Source organism: Anser anser, assembly GCF_964211835.1.
Source record: "Anser anser genome assembly, chromosome: 11".
NCBI lineage: Eukaryota > Metazoa > Chordata > Aves > Anseriformes > Anatidae > Anser > Anser anser.
In genome coordinates, this window is record NC_139732.1 from 12,686,229 (window position 1) to 12,712,438 (window position 26,210).

The window sequence follows — 26,210 nt, forward strand, 5'->3', positions numbered from 1 at the left end:
ATCCCATGCATCACAGGTGAGGAAAAAAACCATTACTTCAGGAATGAGAAACACCTTTAAGCATTTAGTAATGCCACTGCAGGCCAGTGCCAGCACTGGGTGTTTGCTGAGCAGCCAGAACTTCAAAGCCTCTTCCCTGATACTATAAATAAGTATTAATTAAGTTTTGTGCAACGCTTGTTCGCGCCGCCACACTGACACTGAGCCACGACGACGCTGGGGAAAGAAACGCTCTGGGTGCAGGAGGGGCAGCAAGAGCTCGTCCTTCCCTCCGCTGAACGACATCGGGCGTCTGCCCGTCCACCAACTCGTGACAACTCCGACGAGCTGGGTATAAACTGGCCGCCGAGTTCAGCGGGAGAGGGATGCAAATGCCCACCAGCACTGCATGGGCTGGGTTTCACCGGCAAGCAAAGCGCAGAGCACCCGAAGTCCTCGCTTTGGCAACGGCACCAGTGATGTTCCCAGGGGCCGGAGCTCACCCTGACGCTGCACACAGGTGAAGCCGCATGCTCATCGCGAAGACCCGTTTTCTTCCTGAATTATTATATTTCATCTGCCTGCTTCACAGCAGAGACGCTGCCAGGCCGGCACTTGACGCACAAAGCTTCGCCCTGATGTGGATTTGTTTGACAGGGACACAAAACCCTGAACGCCGCTTATAATGAGAGTTAAGCCTGATAAATTCTCAGCTCCTTTCCAACAGCTTTAAAAATTGCTGGAGGGAATATAAAATTTGCTTTACATGGTTGCACAGCACTGGACTTGCTGTTTAACAGCAAAAGGCATATTCCCAGCTCTTTGGATTTTTAAAATAAGCCTCTCAATGTCTGATGTTCCTTCTTAAATCCTTGCCGTCTGGAATTGCATGGTCACGGAAAACCTGGGGCTGGGGGACAGTGACTATTTTAGACTTGAGCTTTTTCCTGCTGGATACTGGAAAGAGGCAGAAGATCTGCCAGTTCCCAAACCCAAAGCCACAGAAAAAGCAGCATGCAAATAAAAAGTGCAGCCATTGTTACTGAATACTACATTTGCTTATTTTTCTGACGCTTTAAAGACATTGTTATGACTACAGCACACGGCCTCCTAACTCACCTGAGTTCCTGGGAATTACTTTTTCCCTTGCTCCTGTGATCAAAACAAACAACCTGCCTGTACAGAACAACACAAGCAGCCAGGAGACTGAGCTGAAGCTAAAATGACGACTCAGGTCTCTCAACAAATATTTTACAGAGGTTTTAAGACAAGCCATAACGTTATGCTTTTGGTTTGTTTTTTTTTGTTTTTTTTTGGTTTTTTTTTTGGTTTTTTTTTTTTTGGGGGGGGGTGGAAATGTTGAATTATTTTTTTCACGACGTTTTGTTGTTTGGCTCCTGCCAGGAACACAGTTTCAGACACCTGCCCACTCCCCAGTGCCAAAATTTACCTTTTCTTCTCCTTCCCCCACCCTGCCTTTGAATGAAATCCAAAGCTCTCAAATAATGAGCTCCTTATGAGGGCTGGCAACCCTGAGCTGGGACGGGAGGCTGCAAGTGCTGCTCTTCCATCAATGAAGCCGGCATTACGTCCTCGGCGCTCCGACAGCTCCAGGAGAACAAGCCCCGCTTCACGGTCACACAGACGATGCCCATCAGCTTTCCCCAGAGGCAAACGCTGCCCGCAGAGGTTTCCACTGAAGTCAGTGGGAAATTCTTTCCACCAGGTTTAACAGCAGTAAGGAGGTAGGTTATTGGTCCCAGACCATTCACACGCCACACTGAGACTCCCAAAAGCCCTAAAAAAAGGCAGACAAAGCCCGTACAATTCCAGTGCACAACTGGGCAGACTGGTAACCACGGGGGAGCTAGCAGCCGCTCCAGCACCACATAGCTCCTCTCTTTTGGGGTGAGAGGGGGGCATCGTTGGAAGACGACGCTGTGCTGGACTGCTGGGGAACGCTTGACTCGCAGCATGCAGAAACACCCCCACGGCACAAAGAGCATCCTCACCAGCAGCTCGAGCGGCCGAGCCCCAGGAGGATTTTTCTGTGGTGGAAACCCAGGGGCACAGGGCCAGTGCCCTGCTCGTCCAGCACGGCCCGGCCAGGCACCAGGGGCCCGCAGCCCCCCGGGAGCAATGGCTTCTTGAATGAAAGAGGCTGCGAGCAGTCGGTGCAGGGTCCTTGGCTGTGCCCCCTCCCCGGGAACACGGACACCCCCGGGGCGGTGCACTGATGCGGGCCTTGGTGATCTCGCTTCCCTCTGGACCACCCAGCTGAGCTCAGACAGGCAGCGGGGAGGGAGCGGCTCCACGGCTGGCCTCGCAGACACCAGCCCCACCACCCTGCCCATGCCCCCAGAGCACCACGACGGCCTCAGAAGGCAGCTCCAGGACCTCTCACCTCCCCAGAACAAGCGCTGGGGGCCGCCCGTGCCACGGCCAGGCACACTTTACCTGGCACCTTCCCTCCACGCTGTCCTGGCTGGGATGCCCTAAAATCAATGACAGATGTTGCAGCGGAGAAACAAAAATGAACCTCACCAGAAAACATGTATCCCAGGCTGTCACGCAGCTGTAATCAAAGCAAACGCATCGCTTCCCTGAGGTTACTCCATGAAAACATCCTCCTCCTGCTCAGGTCTTCAGCAAGGATCCTTTCCCCACGCCCCGAGCTTTTGTTCCCAGCCCTCCTCATCGCTCTGCTCCCTGTCCCCCGGACAGGGCTCACCCCAAGGTGATGTCTGACCCATAATAAAACATTTCCGACCTCTGAAAAGCACAGCGATACCACCACACCGTGTAAGAAAGCCCCGGTACTGGCCCTACTGCTAGAAATTCCTGACTCAATTTTTTCTAACAGCAAGCCCCCCCCCGGCTCCCAGCGCTCAGGGACGGGCGCACACGGCCAGGGCCGCGGCAGGTCCTTCGGCAGAGGCGGATGCCCGGAGGCAGGAGCCGGGGCAGCGACACGGGATACGCACAGCGCCGGCACCAGCCTGATTCTGCCCCCGGCTCCACGGGAGCACCTCCAGGAGGCTTCAAGCCCAGGGCTCGGGTTCCTAAGGACCTCCCAGCCCCTTGCTGCCAAGCAGCTCAGGCTTGGGCAGCCCGCAGCAGGGGCGCAGCCCCTCGGAGGTGTCCCTGCCGCCGCTGCCCGAAGCCCTGCTCCCCTCTCGCCCCTGCAGCCCCCGCTCCGCCCAGCTCGCTGCGAGCAGCTCCCGCGGCCCCGCTGCCTTCGAGCCGTCGGCTCACCTAAACCGGGGCGACTCCCACGGAGGCTTCCAGCGCCGGGTCCTCGGCCCGGCAGGGGTGCCCGGAACACATCTCCCTGCCCGCCGTCCTCCGGGCACGGCTCGGGCACCCGGGCGGCTTCCCGCGGGGACCCCTCGGGCCCCCCGAAGGCGCACGAAGGGCCCCGGGGCCCCGCGGAACGGCCGAAGCCCCGGGACCCCCGGGCTCCCCCCCCGGCGGGGCTCGGCGCCCCCCGGGCTGGCGGCTTCGGGAGCGCGGGCGGGGGCGGGGGCCGGGGCCGGGGCACTTCTCCCCGCAGCCGGGGAGCGGCGGGGAGGGCTCGGGGCGGGAGACCCGCTTCCCCGCGGCCACAGCGAGCAGGCCGGGCAGAGCAACAGGCGCGCAGCCCCCGCCGGGCTCGGGGAGGGGGAAAGGGGAACGCGAAGGCTGCGGGCAGGGGCGTCCCCGCCCTGCCCCGAGGGCTGTCACCTCCCCGGTGCCGCCCGCCGCCCCCCCTCGCCGCCCCCCGCCCCGTGCTCACCGCCGCGGGCCGGGCCGGGCCGGGCCGAGCAGCTCCCGCGGGGCGCGGGCTCAGCGCCTCGCCATGGCCGCTGCCCGCCGCCCGCCGCCGCCTTCGGGGGGCGCGGCCCGCGGGCGGGGACCGCGGGCGGCAGCGGCGGCAGCGCCGCCCCCGCCCCTTCCTCCTCCTCCTCCTCCTCCTGCCCCGGGCGGGGAAGGGGCGCAGCTGGGCCCGCGGGGCAGGGGGGGGTGTCTCGGGGTGCCTCGGGGTGCCTGGGGGTGCCGGCCCGGTTCGGGGCTCGCGGCAGGACGTCGCGCACCGCCTCGGTGGCGTCCGGGGTGCTGCTCGGTGTTCTGGGGGTGTTCCCTGCCGTCGTCATCCCCCGAAGCCCCTCTCTGGAGCTCACCGTGCTCCAAAGGAACGTTCCGCTCACCGCGTACGTTGCAGTAAAGCCTCTCGCGGAGGGAACGTTTTCCAACAGAAGAAGCAGGATCCGCTCGAAGTTTGCCCCTTTCGGCTGTGTTTTGCGGCCCCTCACTCTGCAAACGCGGCTGGGAAAAGCTTTCAGACCAAAGCAGGGGGAAGGCTTGCAGATGACTTCCCCTGTTATTTCCCCATGAGGAAAACACAGCTTCGTGGGAGCAGCACCCATTCGCTTCTGACGGACACTGGGCGCCAGCCGGGTTGGCCCTGTCTCACCGGCTGGGACCAGGCCCTGCCCCACGCTGGGATGATGCCAGCGGTTCGCCTCCCCTGCTCCCCATGGCAGAAGGCTGCCTGAGCAAGGGGAACGGGCGACTCAGAAGCCGCCGGGCCTCCCGCCACCTGCTCCAGCCAAGGAGCTGCCTTGCTTTCCCCTCCGGCTGGCTGTCGTCGGGGTTTGCACCCAATACGCCATTAGCGGCCTGACCTGGTGCTTGGCCAACACATCAGCGGACGTAAAGGATATTTATACAGATATTTCTGAGCTGGAGATAGGGTAATCGGACTGCAAGCATCCCTTTGAGGCGTCAGATTAAACGAGTCATCTTTATTTGTGTAGGGCCCTTTATTGCAGGTTCTGTTCACACTTTTAAAGACCACAGTCAACACGAGCAAGTCCCAGCGTCCCCCTCACCAGCTTTCCCCTCTCCTGCAGCTTGGTTGCTTAAAGCCAGGAGAATTGTAAGGCACTAAGGCAGATTTCCCTGCTGATGCTGTCCCTCCCTTTCCCAGTCCTTCCTGGCTGCCTGGCCGCCCCTCGCCCAGCAGCAGGGCAGGGGCATGCAGGGGCATACTGCATGAATGCCAACGTGGCACTTTTTTCTGAAATAAGCGTTTCATTTGTTTTCTCTCCTGTCCAACATGACACCTTGGAGTCCCGATGGGTTCAGAGCTGGTTTTATCAGAGGGGAAACTGCAGCTGCATTTCCACCTCTGTGGAACAGCAGCCATTGCATGCAAAAGCGTGGCTCAGCCCAGCTCCGTCTATTCCACAGCACAGAGTCTGGGCTCCTCACCACCCTCCAGCAGTATGTTTGTTTACAGCCGTGTATTTATTTCTAAAGATCTGGTCTCAGGGGGCAAAATCCCTTCTGTGCATGGAACCAGTCCTGACTGGCGCGTTCATTGTCTTCTGCAGGCTGCAGGCAGCCTGAAACAATAGGGGTGTGCGGAAGTCCTGACAGATTTCCATTTCTGGACCATGATAAATGTGAAACCTAACAGTGACAGCTCTGAAAGTGGCCCACGTTAATTATCTGTTTGGGAATCATTCCAGTACTCAGCCATCTCGCACAATCCCCAACAGCCTCTCATGTCTTCCTGCGTACCGTAAGGCTAATGCTACCCCTTGGTGTTGGATGAGGCCTCCAGGTTCCCCCTGGAAACTTTTCAGACATGGCTGCAAGCTGAGAATACGGAAATCAGCATCGCAGTGACAATGGGAAGCACGCTGGGGAAGGGCAGCCTGATGGCTCCAGCTATTCAGTGTAAGAATCAAATTCAGGACCAATTGCATTATTCTGCTTCACACATAACTCAACCCAGACCTCAGTTTCTCTAAATGCAGTGACATTTCCACAGAGCTAAGTAGAATACTTAAAGGCCTAATCCAGCAAACGAAGCCAGCTAGGCACAGAGAACATGCAACCTTGTGTTTGGGCACGCCAGGGAGGGCCCATGCACTGAAATACAGCCCGGTGCCTGGTTTGGGCCAGGGATACCTGGGCTACAGACAACTGCTTCTCATGCCTGGGGTTTTGCTGACACCTGGTGTTCTGGAAGAGATGATGCCCGGTGATGCCCGTCAGGAGTCTGGGAGCTAATCTTGAATTTTGGAATGAACATGGGAACTGCAGGGCTGCATTGGGATTTCACAGACACTCTTTAATGTCTAAAGTCAAGAGGAATGCTGCACTAATGTTCTTAGCATGCCTCATGTCACTACAAACCTCATGGCGTACAGCGTTTGCTTCCTAACTTCAGGAGTCAGGGGAACGGCAGAGGATAATCACAGATTTCATTGCAAGGAAAAACAATCCAACAATATGATGTAACCCAAGAGATCCCTGTGCAAAGGCAGCCATCTGAGGTTAGCATCCCAGACACAGAAAAAACAGAACTAAAAAGTCAAGCACTCATCAAGGTGGCTTTCTTAATTACTCAGAGCACATTTATTTTTCCCATCAAAAAAGGAGGAAAAACAATATGCAAGAAAGTACATTTCAGACCAGTAAAAGAGGAAAATAAATTATTGTGACACCAGAACAAATTCAAAGGCAGGAATGCATCAAGGAGATAACACCACGGAGCTGGACAAACCTCTGTTTGACGGTGAAAATCACTGTCTGGTTTTCCTGCTGTTGCATGGGACTGTGGGAACAGCAAAAGGCTCTGGCAGTGGCTGCTACTGAAGATTACAAAATGGCCATCATGAGGTGCATTAAGGAGTAACATCCCAGTGATTTTATTCTTCATACAGAGTAAATCTAATTTTTTATGAGACATAGTACTCAGTCCTACTAAAATGATGTTGAAAATGCAGGATAAAACGGCTTTTCAAATCACAGCCTGGACCAGGATGGACTGTTACTGAAAACTCTGTCCACCTTGTTGCTTTTCCAACAGAAGTCCTGGGAGACCATGGGCGCAGTTAACATTGCTCACCTCGAAAGCTGTGAGGAACAAACAGCACCGAGGCGCCTCTCTGCCTGTGGTCACAGTGCCTGTTGCACCACACTGATGGGCACTACAAAGATTTGCATCTGCAAACTAGATCTGAAAAAGCAAAATGAAAATAAAAGCCACATTTGGAAAAGCCTTATCTTAAATTCCAGTGTTTAAATCTCAGATACTTTATTACTTTAATGAATTATGGCCTAATAAGGAATTTCACCATCTTTTTTGTTTGTTGTGTTTTTAAAGCATTTTCAGAGTGCATTCTCTACAAAATGCGTCCTACCTCTATGCAACAGCATCAGCATCTCCCAGAGCCTGATGCTGATCTTTAAATAAGGACAGTGGCTCCTCCAGGAGTAACAACCACTAGCTGCCCACATACCACAAAGATTAAATATTTACAGTACAAGCACATAAGGAAAACTTTATAACACAAGTTAATAAATAATGAGAATGACATGCACTCCTGCAACACAAACTGTCATTCTGCACATGCAAGGAGCAGCCATGGTTTGTCTCCTCTGCAGAGCAGAAAACTCAGTGCTTGGGATCTTCTCCCTCCAGTCCAGCAGCATTCATGGCCAGGCAACAGCACAGGCTTGAAGAATCCATTATGTAGTCTAAATTGCAGCACTTGAAGCTAATTTACCCTTCCCTTCACCTCAAAGAGACTAGTGAAGCAGAGTCATCCAAAAATCCAACAAAGCTCTGGAAAACCCCACAGGAAAGCAGGCAGTGGTGCGTATCTTCTCACATATAATGGTCACAATTTTCTTACGAATTGCTTTACACCTTCCGTACTTCAAGTTTTCTCACTGAAGTTTATGGCGATATCAGGCTGTGTTATTGCAGCACAAATATTGATCATTGTTGGACAATGATTTGAAAATGCCAAAGTTCTGAAGTTTTTACTATGAAACTGAGACAATTCTGCATGAAGAGAAGCCTGCTATGAAGCAAATAAAACCTTTTTTTTTTTCTTCTTAAAAATCATAGAGGTATTTCACACAGAGCTATATACAATTTTCAAACAACTTGTTCCAGTGCATTTGTAACAGCATCAACAGTTCACAGTTTTGTAAAAATGTTACATCCTCTCCTGAAGGATGTTCATTCTTCTATTGGAACATCCTGTAGGTGTTGTAATCTTGATTAAAGATAATGAAATATTCTGCTGGTTTTCTGAAAGCATGAGCAGATGCATCTCATCATCCTGAAGAGAGTTTCAGTGTTGGTACACGAAGAACGTTGCCTGCTCAGCAGCAATTCTTTAGTCTTTTTGTTTCTTGTAAGCTTTTACTGTACAGAAGAACAAAACACACGTAAGTGCTCACACTTGGTTCAGTGCAACGGAAGAAGACATCATAATTACAGCTTTTAGCTGGAGGAATTTTGGTTTGCTGCGTTCTTCAGAATCTCTTTCTTTTAGTGCAATTTTTGAGGTCAGTGGGAAACGGAAAGCAATTCCTAGTCAGGTGATGTCTTTTCTTTGCTAATAGAAGGAGAAACACAGTCTTGGGTCTTGGCTTGTCAAATCTGCAGCGAGGCCCTTGGGCACCGGATTGTCCCACAGCCTGTAACGACAGCAAGCGTGTTACTGTAGGATTTGGTGTGGTGGGCCAGGAGCTGGAATGCCCAACACAGTGGCTGACTCAAAGAGGCAGCTTTAGGTTTTTATCAAAGCTGGTCTGACAGTGAGACAAGAGCAAGGTATGGCCGTATCTCAGTGACACAGCAGCAACCCAGCAGCTTCCTGCCTGCTGAAATGGACTTACTGATCTATCTTGGGAGAAAGATTAAGGCTTTGAAAGGTCCTCAGGCCACTGGGATCTCAGGAAGGGGAGGAAAAGCTGAGTTACACAAGCAACTTGGATTACGTGAGACGCCCTCCTTCATCCGCCTCATTTGTTGGAGTCTACCCCAACACTGCCTGTACCAGGCCTTTAACTTGTGAAGCAGAGTGCTCCATGGAGCCAGAGGGGCTATGTGCTGTGCTGCACCACGTTGAGCAAGAACACAGGGGCCCCAAGCTCCAGCTGGAACCAGTAATATTTCTCAGTGGTTGCTCTGCAGATGCTCTCACTACTGGGGAAAACAGAGGCTGGTTTTGGGTCAAAGAGCTTAGATAGGAGCAGATACTTGGCTTTGGGACTCGTGTTACCAAAAAATTATCAGAGGCACTCTGAGAAGAGTGACTTTTCCAACGAGTGATGGATGAACAGGTGTCTCTCACAAGAGGCTTCTAGTGGAGTTTGATACACATGGTTTGGAGAAGCAATGACAAAGAGTGGGTATCTGCAAGATATGGATCCCAGGACAGAGGTTGGGACAGGGCAGGAAAATATTTTGGAAGTGAAACCAGACGTAACTGGAGAAAGAAAACTTACCGGAGAAATGCAACAAACTTCCTGATGGGAAGATTACACAAGCGGGTCTTTATTATTGCCTCATATAAAGCCTTGCAGTCCCTTTTTTTTTTTCTGTGATTTTCTGAGGAGGTGGAGCTGGACTAGAAAACCCTCAGTTTGCTTGGCTTGTGTCTGTGTCCCTTGCAGTAATATAATCCATGCCAGTTTACCTGAGGCAGCAGGCCAGCATGGGTCACACCTGTCCCAAGACTCCCCGACTTCCCCCAGGTGACCCAACACACAGCCACAGCCCTCTGTGATACCTGCTCACCTTATGAACTGAATTTCCGGGCACTTGACAAGTTCCTCTGATAGCTTCATGGCTCCACAGACACCAATGCGATTTTTCTCCAGACTATTTTAAAAACAAAATGTTTTAAAAAGCAAAACAACATTAAGAGCAGAAAACACCAAAACAATCACTGACTCCTTCTCCTGTCCCAGAAGCCACGCTTTTGTACTAGAGCAGCAATGCTTCACAACCAACATCATCATCATCGTGATGACCACAGCCCTGTTTATACAGGAAGTATGCACTGCTCCCCACGACCTCCTTCTAGCAATAGGACTTGTAAGAGCTCCCTTGCCTTTGGAGCACTCTAAGAGATCCCACCATGAGCTTGGTGCCAAAAAAAATGCTAGAAATAATTCTTCCTGCCTCAAAAACAACCTTCCTGCTTGTACCTGTAAAACAGCCAGGAAACCTCTACTGTGTTGTTTCCCTGGCCAGGACAAACAAGGCTCAGTCCTGATCCAGCGATCCACAAGCTCTTATTTTTATATAGCTGAGAGATAGAAGACACATACCACGTGTTCCAGAGGGCCAGGGGGAAGAAAGCTCCAAGTACAGTTCTTGAGCAGGAGACAACAAATCTCTCCCATGGAGTAGGGCTGTGATGCCACTTGGCCAGCACGTGATCAGGTAACATCAAACCCAGCTGCTGGTTGCACCACAGTTCCAGCACAGGAGCTGCATCTGAGCTTCCTGTGAGCTCCTGCGGCCCAGAACCCACAGTTTGGCCACTCCAGCATGGATTACGTACTTCTTGCCCTGTTGCAGGCTCTCTGAGCACGGTAACCGTCTAGACCACCCAAAGCATTGAAGGGAAATAAAAGCCTCCAGGAAGAAGCTCACCTGAGGCTATTAAATGATATGACTCATGCCCTAGAAATACCGTTTTGTCTTTCATGACTCAAACAGGAGGCCTGGGTAGACTAGATTCTTCTCAGATACCTCCACAGACAGAAAATACCTTAAATTAAGCAAGAGGTGCTTCAACACCACTTCACTCTGTGTATCACCCAAGCAAGGCTGGCCCACAGTGTATACAGCGGGCTAAGTAAGCATTTGAATTCTGCATTTGAATTGCAGAAGCATGTCTGTCTGTTGTTCCTAGCATACATCCCACAGAAGTACTGTAGTTGAAGGCCCAACGACACAAATACCGGTCTTCCTGGTGTTGCTCTTGCGGCTGTACTCACTCTAACATCTTCAGCTTTTCCATCCCTGGGAGGGCACTGGCCAACTCTTCAGCTCCTCCATCCCCAAGGGAATTCCAAGACAATCTAAGATAGACAAGAAGCCCCAGCTGGTGAGTCAGCCAAGCCCAACCAACAGTGAACACAAGGGGAATAACATTAGTGCTATGCTACAGGTCCCTCACAGATTAGACGATTTACAAGAGGTTATTACTGTCTTACCATGGCAGGTAGAAGTTCCCCTACTCTACAAAGATTAATTTTGAGGGGTTTCCTCAGTTTCACCACATATTTCCGTGTGTGATAAGACATTCTGGAACTCCAGAATTTCTGTACTGTGCATAAGACCCAAAGAAGAAAGGCAAGACAGAATCCAGTCCAAAAATAGGGGCCCTCTACCAAAAAACTTCATGGACTATTCTGGGATTTCATGGGTGTCAGCATACTGTCATGCATACTGCTTTATTCATCCTATAACTCCACTACATTATGTGGTGTTAGCACCAGAATTCACCTTTCTTGGGATTGGCAATAAAATCCTGGCTTTTACTTAATGCCCTAAGTCCTAAAATACCTGCGATCTCCACGCAAATACCTTCTGGGGGAGGAAGGGGAAAGTCTGGGGGGGCTTATGACCCATGCATCATTTTATTCAAACCTTTCACAAGTACTTGCAGAACTGGGGCACATCAGAGTAGCATGACAGTCAAGTGTCACCCAGCTGGCCACAGCAAAGATGTCTGGAGAGCCTAGGTCTGGCAGATCTATAGCCTGGTAGAGGAATGACCTCTAGGAGCTGGTGGTACCACCTGCTGATCTGCAGGCTGAATTTACTTTGCTTTGAGCTCTCAGTTCAGTCTCTACAATTACACAGAAAAGCTCCTGCTCTGCTCTGAGAGCTAGCTGTAGCCATCTTTTATAAAAATGGGGACAAGACTTGGCCATGAAGCACAAGACAAGGAATTTGTCCTGCCCCTCAGATCAGATGTTAGAAGACAAAGGATAATGGGCAGAATTTGAAGATGAGTGTTTTCCTTCACATTCTGTTCAGCTCTTCACATTTCACTTCCAACAAAGTGTAAGCTATACCAGTGAATTTTTTGCAGTGAATTTAGTCAGTCGATAAATCACTAGCAAATTTATCACTAAAAAGTACTGTAGTGGTAAGTATCAATAAATGTGTAGCAGGATCAGAAGTGTTCTGCAGGTAACAGTAAGAGCAGGCATCAATACAAGCATCACCTGCGTGTTGAAGGACCTCCCCATCCACTTCCATACTCACATTATTTCCTCCATGGCAGGGCATTGTTGGAAGGCGCAAGAAAGTGATTTTGAAGAATCATCAGTGATTCCACAGAGTTTCAAGCTGAAGCAGGGGAGAAAGAAAAAAAAAGAAAAAGAGGGCACAAAGTGCTGTTTTCAGAACTGGTGGGAATACAGCACCAGCACCATCTGCTGAGATGCTACAAAGAAAGCCACAGTCTGCCCTAGGAGCATTCAGTGCCCTGATACTCACTCAATCTTCCGGAGGTGTTCCAAGTGTGGCAGTCCCTCAGACAGGGCATGGATACTCCCTTCCCCGAGGTCATTTTCTGATAAACTGTAAGAATAGCAGAGAAGCTTTGAGTGGCAGCAGAGAAAGCAGCTGCGGTCAGAGAAGCCCCACCACCAAAACGTAACTAGGTGTATTAGCAAATCAGTTACTAGCACCCAGACTAAGTGAGGACTCTAGACAACAAGGACAGGCCAGACTTGCCAACTCAGGCTCAATTCCCTGCTTGGTAAAATGGGAATGACAGCCTTGCTCTAACTTACAAACCTAAATCCATTCACCAGTTAATTTACTGCAGACAGCAATGCAGGGTTATACCTGTGGCTGAGATGGACACATCTGCAGCACATCATGAGTTGCATGCAAAACTGGAAACAAGAGGTTATACTATAGTTAGCGACTGGTGTGCCTCTCGAGGAAATGAAGGTAAGCTTGTACATCAAAGGGAGAATGGGAAGAAGATATGGATCTCAAAAGCTCAGGAGCAGCAATAACTGCTTTCCAGACTTCACCAGGGTGTGCTGCTCCATTCCTGTTTACCAGCAAACATGAGCCATGGCAATACATACCCTGCTCTACCATATCTCACACCCAAATTACCCACATCTTAATTAATTTTTTTATTTAACCATATACACATAACAAAGAATGGTGGCATTAAGGATGCAGGTGGAAGAGTTAATTCATATTGCCTCCGTTCTTTCAATTTCATATTTAGAAACCCTATCAGTCCTCAGGTTACTGCAGAAAATAGTTCAAAGGCGCATAGCTACAAAAGGCCCGGCAGAACTTCAAACAGCGTTTCCTTTCACCCTAAGAACCATGTCTAGGAGGGCTGGAGGGATTGCCTTCCACGGGACCATTCTGCACAGGGAAAGAGCCTAGATGACAGCCCCAGGCCAGAGAGCTGAAATGCCTCCCACCTGCAGAGTGATACCAGTCCATACGTTTGGCACCATCCCGAGTAGTCCTGCCATGACCTACCTTATCTCTTCCAACAGCCCACATGCCACCAGGGCTCTGGCCAGCTCTGTCCCTCCTGTTGGCCCAATGTTATTTTTCTGTAAGCTAGCAAAAGAAACACAAGCATTTGAGGATTATTTTAGAATAAAACTGTAACAAAAGTTCGTATGTAACTTGTCAAGAAGAAAGGTGCAACATGTTTTTAATCAGCACCTGGTGCTGATTCCTGCTGCTGCCAGTGACACCTGGCCCTAAGGACATGTAGCTCACTGGATTTGCCTGTGCTCACAACAAAGGAGCACAATCAGCCAGTCGATGCAAAAGCAAAGGCTGCTTGGTACCACTGGGAGCCTGCCTCCAGCTCTGCGCACATGGGATCAGTTTGAGATGGTAAGGAATGACCTTAGGAACAACGAGCAGACGGGACCTCATGTCTCAAGATTTCCCAACACCTTTCCAGTGAAGACAAGAACCTGCGTGGAGGACTGAAGCCTCCCACTGCTGGGATTGCTTCTCTAAGTTATGTTTTGATGATACTAGGCTAACTGAGCCCAGTGAACTCTTAGTTCACAGATTTCTTGATTTACTACTGCAACATAGTATGAGAAAGTCCTACACATTAGAGCCCTGGAAAGACTCCCATACAAGTTTTAAAGACGTAACACCACTGAGTTCAGGGAGAAAAATGACTCAGAGATGCCTGCACAGAATAGCGAGGGGCCACAAAAGCTGCTGATATATATGCTTACGTTACACGAGAACAAGAGGACAGCCAGAAGCATTGGAAGTTAACACAGTCGAAACCAATTAACAGGGTTGTTTTACTGCATATACAATGCCGGGTTCATCTCTAAAGTTAATGCTGCAAGGAATTACACAAGAATAGCTGATTCGACACCAATAATGGAGTGACTTAAGGTAAGGAGTATGGTAAGTGTTTGATGCAGCAGAGTAACTGTGGAGGGTTTCTCAATCCTGAGCCACTTAAAATAATGTCTACATCAGAAATCAGTGTACCACTTCAGTCTATGTTTTTTTCCTTTTTCATTGCCTTCTTTTGGCCATCCCACATATTGCCAGGATATCCTGCTTTCCTTGAACAGAGGCTGATACTTACTGCAGGATCTTCAGGCTGCTCACATGAGGTAGACAGAGGGCAAGTTTCACTGCTGTCCCATCTCCAAAAACATTCCTTGATAGTCTGGAAGGGGCAGAAACAAAATGTTACTGGCGGTGAGATACAAAGCCTCAATCCTCACCCATCTGTCACCTACTCGTATCTGTGACCCCCATTCCTCACCCACATGTGCATGGGACTGCACTGAAAGGAGCTAATGTCCACAATCCAAAGGACACTGAGGGTGGGCAGAAATTACAATGAGGTTTTGTAATCCTGCAGCAGAAGTTAAATGGTGAAGTAAAATATGCTGTACTCACACTGTGGTGATGTTTCTGGATATCACCTTAATAGTACGACAGCCAGCCAGAAAGTTAACTCGTATTTTATGTTCCTCCTCTTTGCTCTAAGACTTGTCTGCTGCAAGAGCAGCCAACCTTCCTCATCTCACTATCTAGGCAAGCATAGGAGAGACTGCTGCCCACCAACATGTGGAGAGACTCGATCAGTCCCCAGCAGCAGAAGGTGCCATCCTGTCTGTCTGCAAGCCATCAGAGCAAGACGTAATACCACATTTTGGAAACGTTATTTCCTCCTGCATCCATTGACTTACACTTCTCAGGACTACACTGACCTCCTTTACTGACTGGGCTGTTGTAGTGGGTTTACGTGGCAAGGTTTTGGTAGCAGGGGGCCGTAGGGGTGGCTTCTGTGAGAAGAATCTAGAAGCTGCGCCATTTTAGATAAGGGCCCCACTGCTGGCCAGAGCTGAGCCAATAAGTGATGTTGTTTGTGCCTTTGTGAGAGCATATCTAAGAAAGGAAAAAAAAAAAAAACAACAAAAAACTGTTGCTACACAGCAGCTGGGAGAGAGAGAGAAGTGAGAAACAGTCTTGCAGATCCCAAGGTCAGTGAAGAAGGAGGGGGAGAGGTGCGCCAGGCGCCGGAGCAGAAGTCCCCTGCGGCCTGTGGTGAGGCCCATGGTGAAGCAGGCTGTCCCCCTGCAGCCCATGGGGTACCACGGTGGAGCAGGGTTCCACGCTGCAGCCCGTGGAGGAGACCACGGTGGAGCAGGTGGACCTGCACCGACGGAGGCTGCGGCCTGTGGAGGACCCCCGCCAGAGTGGGCCCCGGGCCGGAGCTGCAGCCCGTGGAGAGGAGCCCACGCAGGAGCAGGGGGTCTGGGGGGAGCTGCCGCCCGTGGGGGACCCGTGCTGGAGCATTTCGCTCCTGGGGGATGGACCTTGTGGTACGAGCCATATTGGAGCAGTTCCTGAAGAGCTGCTGTCTGCGGGAAGCCCACGCAGGATCAGTTCGGGAAGGACGGCATCCCGTGGGAGGGACCCCACGTGGAGCAGGGGCAGAGAGTGACCAAGAAGGAGCGGCAGAGGCGAAGTGGTACAGACTGACTGCAACCCCCATTCCCCTGTGCCGCTCAGGGGGAGGAGGTAGAAGAGGGCGGATGGGGGGGAAGGCATTTTTGGTTTCTTTCCTTTGTTTCTCCCTTCTCTAGCTTGTTAGTAATAGGTAATAAATTTCTCTAATCTCCCCATGCTGAGTCTCTTTTGCCTGCCACGACACTTGTTGAGTGATCTCCCCGTCCTTATCTCAACCCTTGATCCCTTTGTGTCGTATTTTCTCCCCCTTCGAGGAGGGGGAGCGAGAGAGTGGTCGTGGTGGAACTTGGCTGCCCACCCGAGTAAAACCACCACAGCTGTCCTGAGCTGGAATTATACTGAAATTGCACTTTATAATATGAGTCCTTAGTCCAGAATGTTGTAATCTGAAAGTTATTTTAATAGCTTCAGCATTTTAATTGGAACAGAACACTTTCTTCTGATTTGTTCTTTATAAATTTTCTTATTTGTTTAATATGTCAGGGTACATTCGTTCTATAAAGTGGTCTGAAATGGAATGACTGACAATAAATATGGCTGATTAAAGCCTCTATCTGTCATCTTCCCTCCATTTTTGTAGCCATATAGGTTAAAGCTGATTTCTTAGGCAAAAAACGCACTACACAGTCCATATGCCCGTGACACTTGCTGTTAAACTGCAGATCCAGCTCTTCTCCACTGACAGTTTGTACTGTTCTTGGGAATCTCCAAGAGATTGTAGTGAACATGAAATCCCCAAACATCCCACAGCCAGCACCACACATTCCTGTCCTATTCAACTGTGAGGTTTTACCCTGCTCTCACAAGAAACAATACTAAAACTGACTTTAGCTTTACTGGAGCCAGATTAGATTTGGTTTCTATGCCTTGCTTTTTGCCCTACCTCCCGAAGGGACATTGGAAATTATATACTTACAGTAACTCCTCGATGTGCTTGCAATAGGCAAGAGCTTCCATCAGCTTTTCCCCTCCAGCAGGACTAGGACTATTTCCTGAAAGGCTAAAATAAGCATGAAAGACTCTCAGTGACTGAACAAGAACCAGAATGTACCCGCTTAAGATACTTCACTGTGATCTGGTGTAAGGGAAGACCTGGGTCACTGCAGTGATGGGCTACATAGGGCTGCAGTGGTATATCCCCATAAATCTCTGGAAAATGGCCTGGGGATTTGTCATGTGTTTACCTCACCTACTGAGTCTCTCCTGCCTTGGCAGATACTGGGAGGAAGGAGCAGGTTTTCCTCTTCCAGACAGAATTTGGAATTTCTTTTTGTTGTTCAAGTCATTAGCAGGTTTTTAATTTCAAAAAAGTTCAAGGCATACTCCAGAGCTGAGCCTAACAGACAACCTGGATGCTCTCATATCTGTTCCCTCTTAGCAGAGACTGTTTGAATCCATGTCTCTGACTGACAGCCTTGTCTGAACACAATAGAAGCCATATCAGAAGACACTCTGAAGACAGCCCTGACGTATTTTCAATTTCACCTCTACTTCCACTAGGAAAAGAAAAGCAGTGTAGCAACACTGGGGGACACCACTCTGGGAACCTTACACAGCCCAAGCAAAAACGCTGCATAGATCTCAGACTTGTAAGATTCCCCATGAGCTTGTGTATTTACTTTCCAGGACACAAATGAATCAGAGATCTCTCTGTTCAAGCAGCTAGCAAAGGCCAACAAGTACCCACCGCTGCTTCTGGGGATGCCTGCAGGAGGATATGGCTGTGACGTTCACTATCAAAGAGCCTCTGCACTGGCAGAAAAAGTTGATGCCAGGAGCAGGTACACAAGGGGAAGGCAGGAGAGGAAACACCTTCCATTGCTTTTGTACATTTTGTATCAGGTCTACAATGACATGTTAAAGGCTGGAAAGAGGTGGAACATCGTAGAAATGAAAGCAGCAGGGGGCTTCCCACACAGCCTTTCCCACCAACTGCAGCAACATCCCAAAATCACTGCAAACAAAACAAAGTGACTCACTTGATTCTCTTCAGGTTTTGCATTTCCAGCAGGGCAGTGGCTATATTTATCAGGCCTGGATCTCCAATCTTGTTGTGGGCTAAACTTTAAAGAGAAGAAAAAAGGCTGTGTTGCAAAGGAAAATCCCAAGCATCACAGTATGACATCTTATGTAATGTCTCCCATCTGCTGGATGATAGCTCTGACCTTGACAGGAGAATAAAAGAGCTGCTTGTCTTAACTCTCTCACGAAAGACTTGTAGCTGTTAATGAGGCATTAAAAAATTACAAACATCGATCAAAATCACTAGATTAATGGGTAGAAAATCACTTTAGCCAGAATCCCAAGACACAGCTGGTTATAGTCTTCTAAACTACTACGGTAGAGGAGGGACAGGACCTGCGTAGAAAGAAGGGGGTCAAAAAAGCAGAGCAAGCCTGGGGTTGGCTCTAGATTCAGATATTTTCAGAACAGGGAACTGCTTGGTTCGAGGTTCCCTCAGGAGAAAAGAGGGACTCTGGCCCTGTTCTAAACAGGGTTTTCAAAGAAGATTAAAATCCATATGCTCCATTTAACACATTTTCTATGTAACTGCAGCAGAATGACATTAGACCAAACTCTCACCTTCCCAACATCAGGCTCTGATTTACCTCAAACCGCAGCTACCTCATACATGAGCATTTTGTAACCTCTCTGCTTTCACTACGTCGTGTATAAGCACATCTGGATCTCTCCAAATGTTGTCACTAGGGGTCACCACTACGCTGATGGGAGACTGCAAGAAAGACAGAACTTACTTGATTTCTTCCATGCAGTGCATGTTCCTCAAGGCTTCTGCGAGTCTGGAGCAGCCATCATCACCAATACTGTTATGGTTCAAGCTGGAAAGGACATCCCCAGGAAAAAGGGCATTAAGCTAGTGTTATTCAGTATCAGAAGATGGGCTAGAGGTGAGCTGCAGTCACATACTTACATTAGCCTTTTCAGAGATGGCATTTTACAAAGGCCCAGCACAAGCTTAGGAATGGCAGCATCACTGAGTTTCATGTGGCCCAGGCTAAAAGACAAAATAACAGGAACAACTAACTACCCATGGGCAGCTATGAAAGCATTCAGAGCAGAAGAGAGCAGTATAAGGGTGGAAGAGAAATGGGAGTGAATTCTAGTCCTTGTGAATAGTTTTCAGCTTTGTTCCCTAAAGCAATTCTACTGGATGCTTTTGGATGCTGATAAAACATCAAGAATCCTAAACCTCTGGAGCAGGGTGCCACTGTGCCCACAATAGGGCAAAGCCCTTGTGGTCCAGGGACACTTTGTAACAGGAGGATGCCTCACATGTAGGTGCCTGGAAAAGCCACTTCTGTATGCAGGCCACCAGATCATCCTCCAGGAGCAAAATGTTAGCTCTGGAACTGCCACACTGGAATCACATATCCCAGCTGGGATATGATCCATGCAAATACCAGCTACCAAAACACTTGATTTCTTCACTCGACGTTCCCTGCCCCAGACCACTGATCTCTGTTTCTCCTATCCATCCTTCATTGCAAATAAAAAGCTGTTGTTGCTTTTTCCCTATCCGAAGTCCTCTAGCCATAAGGAAAACTACATCTGTACATAGTACAAACAGGAGCGTGTGTAGTTTAACTAAAGCTTTGAGAAAGACCTGGCAGACACTGGACAGCCTGGTACACTCACTTGAGCTCTTCAATGGCCTGGCACTTCTGCAAGCCTGTGATCAAGTAATCAATTCCAGTTGGCATAATACTGCAAGAGGTCAGCCTGCGAAATAGCAAAGATTAGATAAGAAGGTCAGCTCTCAGCACAGTGAAAAAGGGGAGTTTACTTCTTCACTGACAGGCCTGCTGTCCCACTCCAAACTCTGGCCAGCAGAGGGACCAATATCAGGGACCGATGAGTTTGGAGAGAATTCCACATCTCACGTGCACTGGACTACGAGGAGTGGGTAGTTCAGAGAGATGTCTAAGACACAGGATATACATGTACAGACCGTCTCTGGGCTAACCAATCCCCCCAGCATTCTACTGGACAGAGATACCCTTTATAAGCCTACCTCTCATTTATGAACTTGGAGCTAACAGTTGAAGAGGGCTGTGAAAAGGACTGAATGATACTCATACCAGAAAAATCTTTTATGTAGTAGGGCAGTATAAAATTATGTACAATGTAAACAAAAGCCAAGGTCTCCATCTCAAATCACTTTCATTTGCTAAAAGGAAAAGAGGAAAACCTCAAAACATGCAAACAATGGCTCTATAACCACCTACAACACAAACTACACAGAGCTGTTGAGTTCACAAGCATAGTTCATAGCGCAGCAGAGATCACAAAGCTCATGGCCATATTCCAGACAAAGCGATTCAGAGAGCATCAGGGTCAGGCACGGGGCTGAGCAAACCATAAAGCATAAAGAAGAGACCACAGATGGGAACGTACTCAAACTTCTTCAGCTTTGGAAGAGGTAGCAAAACAGTGACTAGAATTTTTGTGTCATCATCGTGGAGCTCAACATGAGACCATCTGCAAGAACAGAAGAACATATCTGAGCTGATGATCCACTGGTGACAAAAGGTTTGTACCAAGCCCACGGCTAAAGCACCCCAGTGCTGGGACACTCAAGAATTGTCAAGATATTGACACTTGACAAGGTCCCACTGTAGTTCCCAGCTATAATGGGAAAGCACAGATGAGTTGGTTACAGGGGAGATTTAGATGCCTTCAAGGGATACCCCAGGAAACCGTTAGGTTTACGGGTCTTTTCTGTTTTCCATTCAAACACTCAAGGTAGGGGATCCAGAGGGTAAGGACTGCTACCTTGCACTGGCCTCTCCCCTGACCCACTGTATGCCCTCATGAACAGAAAAAGAAAAGCTACTCTCTTCCCCCCCCAAATCATCTGTGATGCCTAGCAACTCACCTCAGTTCCTGAAGCTGGATGCATTTTTCAAGAACCCTTTGATAGAAGCAAGCACGCTTGATTTCTGGCTCATGTAGATTCGATCTGCAGGTTACAAACACACACAAGTTAACAGTGATGATTAGCAATTCCCACTGTTATACACAGCCTTCCCACTGCAGCAGCTGGTGCCCTTTATGGCCAAGCTTAGGAACAGATCGGGGTTTGGGAAATGCCCTCTGTAGGCTCTCCTTCTGTCTTGCCTACACCACAGTCTAGCACAGCGAAACACAGCCCTCCCCAACTGCACAAGAAGATCAGTGTTGCCTTCTTCAACTACACAAAGGGAAAAAGACACTGATGCTGTTCTTTCCCTGGAAGTTCATGCAGAAACCAACATGTTGTAACAGTCTCTGAAGTGCTCAAGTCTTCTGAGTGAGCACTCCTGGTCCTGCAGGGAAGGTAGGAAGATTTTTTTTAGCCTCAGGTAGTTCCAGTATGGGTGGCCTGCAAATCACATGCGCACGAATAAGGTTCCCTCTGCCTTTCAGAACACTGCAGAGGTGTTCTGAAACTGAACATATGGAGATGAGAGCCTCAGACACTCTGAAGGTATTTTTCATCCCATGGTGAGCAGCAGAACAAGTGGAAAATGACAAATAGATGCTTTCTCACCTGCTAATGGCTGATTCCACCTTCTCCAGGCAGCATGGGAACCTTATGCCTAATTGGAAGAGGCTTTTATCTTTACATATCCTGGAAGATAGAGATTAGAGAACATCATATACCTGTGCACCCTTGAGAGAGCAAATGATGTTTTAAAGAAGAAAAACAGAGCACTGGATGGGACAAGACTATGCTGCTATATGAATGCTAACCATACATCTCCGAACAGGTTTGCAATGTCTAAACTAAAAAAACAGCCTCTAATTGTAAATGAGCCGGTCCACGGGCAGCATAGGTCACAGAGCTGCTTGCTATGGCCCTGTTCTGTGAACGGATTCTTTGATGTTCAAGTACAGCACAAGCTCGGTCAGCAGCTTTTTCTGCGATGGGGAGGGCACACCTCTGCTGCATGAATTCTCTGTGCCCAATACAGACTACATACCTGGGCACCCTTTCTCCCAAGGGAGACCAAGAACAGGGTCTCCTTTCCACTGAACCTCTAAGCTGTGTGACCACAAACTTTCTAAGAACTTCTACCTGCCAGGCATTTGGGTCAAAGTCATCTTAAGGTGGTTAATGGCTTACAAATGCAGCGGAGTCAGAGCATAGAGAACAAAAGAATAAGTTGAAGTGCTGGCTTCAATACTGTTTCTTTGCAAGTCCCAGGCTAAAAGAAAATATCTAAAAGATACCAGAACTTGAGGTGCTACTTACATGATCGCAGTAATATTTCCACAGGCCTGGACAGCCAGCTCAAGAAGGTTCGTGACACTTTTTTTACATACCCATGGCTCTTTTATGCTGTAAACCACAAAACAGACAGCTCTGCTTTATTCACATGCACAGATCCTTCTCTGCCTCTGTCAGCTGAGTGCTCAGCAGTCTAATATACACAGCAGGGGCTCTGCTCATCAAAGTCATGTCTACATAGGAAACAGGATGCAAACGGAGAGCAGAGGAGAAGCAGCCCCTGTAGAGGAGGATGCAAACTTCTCTTCTGTATGCCTACCACTGACAGCACTGAGAAGGAGCCTGGCCCTTGTGGCTCTAAATAAACACATTTTGGGAGAAGTAAAACTTGTTACCAAGCTGAACTGTAGGATGCTCTGGTGAGATTTGGTTAAGACCATGGTATGAAAGTATTCACACAGAATTAGAACCCTTCTTTGTAAGGCAGATAAAAGTCTACAAAGGCAGCACAGTTTATGGCCACAGCTTTACATGATGCTTAGTAATGAATCAAGGAGATAAAGCTGAAATACCAACAACTTAGTCATCCATGGGAATTTCTCAGGCTAACACTGCCTGTCTCTTGAAGAAGTACAATTCACTGTTACTTTTGATGAAAGCACATCTTAGATTATCAGACCAGTCCCATATTAATATCTAAAACAGCACAGGGACACTGTACCTGATTTTTAGAGGACCTGGAGTTTTCCTCAATGAATGTAAAAGCCTCTCTGCAGCATGCACTGTCATGTTGTTATTTGAGGATCTAGAACAAAAGATCATTATAATGAACAGCTTACAAACAAGCCCAACGGGTCCAAGCAGGCTTTTCATCAGCCATTAACTCACATATATTCTGTCAGACTGGTGCACTTTTCCAGGACTAACCATAGCTTTTCCAAGTGCTCTGGCTGAAAGTTGCACTCCGTGAGGCTGAAAGGATGCAAAAGAGAATGGTCTTGGTTCCTTATGAACAATTCAGGCTTTCTGACCCAGAAATCTCAGGTATCACAACCATTACTCACAAAAAAAGAATGATCATACCAAAACCTCAAATGCCTCACAGGACTTCCAAAACAATTCTGGCAACGCTTCAAAAACATCTGTTGAATGTTCTGACACAGGGGCCTCCATAATGTGCGTCCTAAAGGTGCAGCTCTTTGTAGGATCCTGTCCTGTGACTGAACCCACTGACTGCAGTGACACCAAGCAGATACACACCACAGAACACCCTAAGATTGTGGTCATCCAGACAAGAGACCCTCCCAGAGCACACCACAGGTCCTTTCTGATGCGCACACCTTGCTTCCTTCATCGGGGAAAGCAAAGCATGCAGTGGAGTGGGATAGCTGGGTCTCACCCCAATCTAACAACCAAGGTGACAATTGAATAACAGCTGTGAAGGCAGACAAGGCTGTGTGACACCTTCAGCAGGCTATGGAGATGAGGAACAGTCATTGGGAAGCAATGAGAGAAAGGGATGTGGAATTCTCCCTATACAAACAAGACAGCATTTTTGTCAAATAAATCACCAAAGAAAAAGTCTGTACTGTTTACCTCAAAATCTTTCTTGGGTCATCTCTGCTTGTCAGTTTCATGAGTAAAGTTGCTTTGGAGCACAAACTGCACAGAGAAGACATGTGAGTATAGGATTTGGAGAGAAAACGACTATTGTCTCCATGGTCAGAATTTAACAGTACATTCAACTGCACAAAGCAACAGAGCACAGCAGTGACAGAGTGACCTAGGCCAGCTCACCTTTCAGTATGATAAATCAACCCAGGGGAATACTTCGACAAGGTTTCACTAACGCTAAATTGGCATAAGCCAGCACTAGTGGTTGCAGAAGCAATCCTAATCTGCCCTGCTTTTGTCTGCCTCCTGCTGTCCTTGCACTCTCTGCTCCTCTGCCAAGCTCTGGGGAGAGCTGAAACAGAAAAATGAGCTTCTTTAAAATGACTCAGCCAAGAGATTTGGCACCTATATTTAACAGCAGGAATGAATGAAAGTGACCATGGTTAAATTTGGTTCACAAGGGACCAGCTGCTCCGCGTAAACATAAACAATGATAAGTGCTGAAGTGCAGCATGAAGTGCATGAAGTGCAGCATTAAAGTCACAAAGCTGGGTCTTTGTGACTTTAATCTGTCAGAAAAAGCAGTTCACTTCAGCACAAGCATAGAGCCAATGGGCCGTATTTGCTGGAGAAACAGACATAAGCAAAAGCTTTGCACGCACATAGACATAAAGTTAGCTCAGAACTGGGTCCTTGTAATTATTACTTAAAGATCACAAAGTCCAGGGTAATTAAGAGGAAAAATGCAGGGAAGAGTCAGGAGACACATACCTGACCACAACTTCAGTGATATTTCTAGATGTGGCAAAGGCATTTATGAGATGCAGAACTCCATCCTGAGAAATTCTATTATGGCTGAGACTGCAAAGAGAAAAGAAAGATTTTTCAGGTGTTAAGAATCAGGGTTGTCCCCAAGTTCCTTAGCCAGAGAGGCAAAACTGAAGTTCAAAATTCAAGTTGGCATTGAAAGCAGAGCAGTTTGTGGGGTGTTGGTCCCCTCTGGTTGGTGCTACACGCATGAAACCCCTCCAAGACAAAGCACTGGTAACTTGGGTGACACAGCCAACTTGCATGTTGCACTCAGAGAGGACAATGTACTGAAGACTCAGGGGACTACATCAACTTCTGTCATGCTATCGCTCTCAGGGCCTCAGGGACACTGATGCTAATAGAAAGACTTTTACTTACTTCAGCAGCTTTTGGATCAACCCGTGAGTTGCCCTGGCCTACAAAGGTCTTGAGTTGTGCTCATGGCTCACTCAGACCTTACCTCCTATGGCAGGACTGGACAAGAAGCATGACAACCAGCTTCAGGAGAGATTGCATGAGCACTTTTCCATTAGGGCACCTCCTGCTCCACTGGGGCACTGTGCTCAGGGAAGGGCTCAAGAGCTTCCCTGAACCCACAGATTCAGTGTGTTTTCTTACTTGAGGGAACAGGTAACATGCACTCGATGCAAGTGGTCCAAGAGGAACCTCAGCCCTTCATCCCCTAGCTGATTCCTGGAGAGACTGAAAGGCAAAAGAACAAGGTGGAAAAACAAAACTCAGCCTTTTAAGCAGTAACGCTCCTCTGAGAAGCTTCAAAGAACGCAGCTCAGCCTCTGAAGGTCTGTCTAATACAAATTACTGCCCTAAAAAAATTCCTCATGCATGGGCTCCAGAGCAAGCTCAAATGAAGAGCTCCAAGCACGGTCTCAGAGAAGAGCTCAAACAAAGCATCCAATACCTCAAAATGACCACAGAGTCATAATCCCAAGGATATCGTCCAATTCCATCTCAAGTCCTCTTCAATATATATAAAGGAGCTGTGTGATTACTAATCAATTTCTAAACAGCCTGAAGGAGCACACATGCACAGGCAGAGAAGCTGGGAAACCCAGGGCAATGCTGAACCATGCTGACCCAGCTCTCCCTCAGTGACTTCTACTCTAGGTCATGGTGACAACCCAAGCCCCACTTACTCTACTTCTGCCAGCCGCCCATGCTGCTCCAGGACTCTGCAGAGCTCCTCTATCTGCCCTTGACTGACAGCACAGTCCGTCAGCCTGCACAAGAGACAGGAAGAGAGTTAAAGCACATTCAGCCACCAAGTTCAGCCTGAACACTGAGAGCTGCCCATCAGCAGTTGCTTTTTTACAGCAGTGTCTGTGAAACATTCACCAAGATGAACTGAATGTCCTTAGCTTGCCAGTGTTTGAAACACCTCCATGAGGTTGGTAATGACAAACCCTACATTGCAGGTGGGAAGCAGATCTCTTCACATTTTTCCTATGTATATGCTGCCTGTCAGTCTTCTACTGTTACAGCCTTCTTTACAGGGGCACCCTGCAACCATTGCTCCCAGAGAGGAAGCAAACACATACACACCACACAGATGATTATCTGGAGCGTCTATTACCCAGAATTTGAGACTGACATTTGGGAAAATGGTGGCAGTTAGGGCTCAAACCAGTTGCTTATACATCAGAATTTGGGGCTACTCAGGATGTAGAGGAATTCTTTATCAGGGAGTGTAGCGATAGAACAAGGGGTAATGGCTTTAAACTAAAAGAG

General features: G+C 48.5%; 2 protein-coding genes across 8 annotated transcripts in view; both read right to left on the reverse strand.

Moving 5' to 3' along the window:
• Nucleotides 1–3,905, reverse strand: part of CPNE2 (copine 2) — a 58,677-nt gene extending 54,772 nt beyond the window's left edge. The window contains exon 1 of one of the 2 annotated variants that reach the window (XM_083852290.1): nt 3,755–3,905. The gene's annotated coding sequence lies outside the window, so the exon portion shown is untranslated. Of the gene's footprint in view, nt 1–3,234; nt 3,366–3,754 lie in introns of those variants that run through there. The other variant, XM_083852289.1, reaches the window with a different exon arrangement.
• Nucleotides 3,906–6,364: 2,459 nt separating this feature from the next.
• The window catches only part of NLRC5 (NLR family CARD domain containing 5), a 55,290-nt gene continuing 35,444 nt past the window's right edge, over nt 6,365–26,210 (reverse strand). For 5 of the 6 annotated variants that reach the window (XM_083852282.1, XM_083852284.1, XM_083852279.1 and 2 more), the window contains 22 exons: nt 25,619–25,702; nt 25,083–25,166; nt 24,426–24,515; nt 23,637–23,702; nt 22,929–23,012; nt 22,762–22,845; nt 22,065–22,151; nt 21,360–21,440; nt 20,706–20,789; nt 20,225–20,308; nt 19,466–19,549; nt 18,741–18,824; nt 18,565–18,648; nt 17,788–17,871; nt 16,725–16,808; nt 14,412–14,495; nt 13,316–13,399; nt 12,296–12,379; nt 12,062–12,145; nt 10,783–10,866; nt 9,572–9,655; nt 6,365–8,466 (listed from right to left, as the gene is read on the reverse strand). In XM_083852282.1, the coding sequence (XP_083708408.1) occupies nt 8,385–8,466; nt 9,572–9,655; nt 10,783–10,866; nt 12,062–12,145; nt 12,296–12,379; nt 13,316–13,399; nt 14,412–14,495; nt 16,725–16,808; nt 17,788–17,871; nt 18,565–18,648; nt 18,741–18,824; nt 19,466–19,549; nt 20,225–20,308; nt 20,706–20,789; nt 21,360–21,440; nt 22,065–22,151; nt 22,762–22,845; nt 22,929–23,012; nt 23,637–23,702; nt 24,426–24,515; nt 25,083–25,166; nt 25,619–25,702 (1,834 nt within the window). In that variant the 3' untranslated portion in view covers nt 6,365–8,384. The remainder of the gene's footprint in view (nt 8,467–9,571; nt 9,656–10,782; nt 10,867–12,061; nt 12,146–12,295; nt 12,380–13,315; nt 13,400–14,411; nt 14,496–16,724; nt 16,809–17,787; nt 17,872–18,564; nt 18,649–18,740; nt 18,825–19,465; nt 19,550–20,224; nt 20,309–20,705; nt 20,790–21,359; nt 21,441–22,064; nt 22,152–22,761; nt 22,846–22,928; nt 23,013–23,636; nt 23,703–24,425; nt 24,516–25,082; nt 25,167–25,618; nt 25,703–26,210) is intronic. The other variant, XM_083852283.1, reaches the window with a different exon arrangement.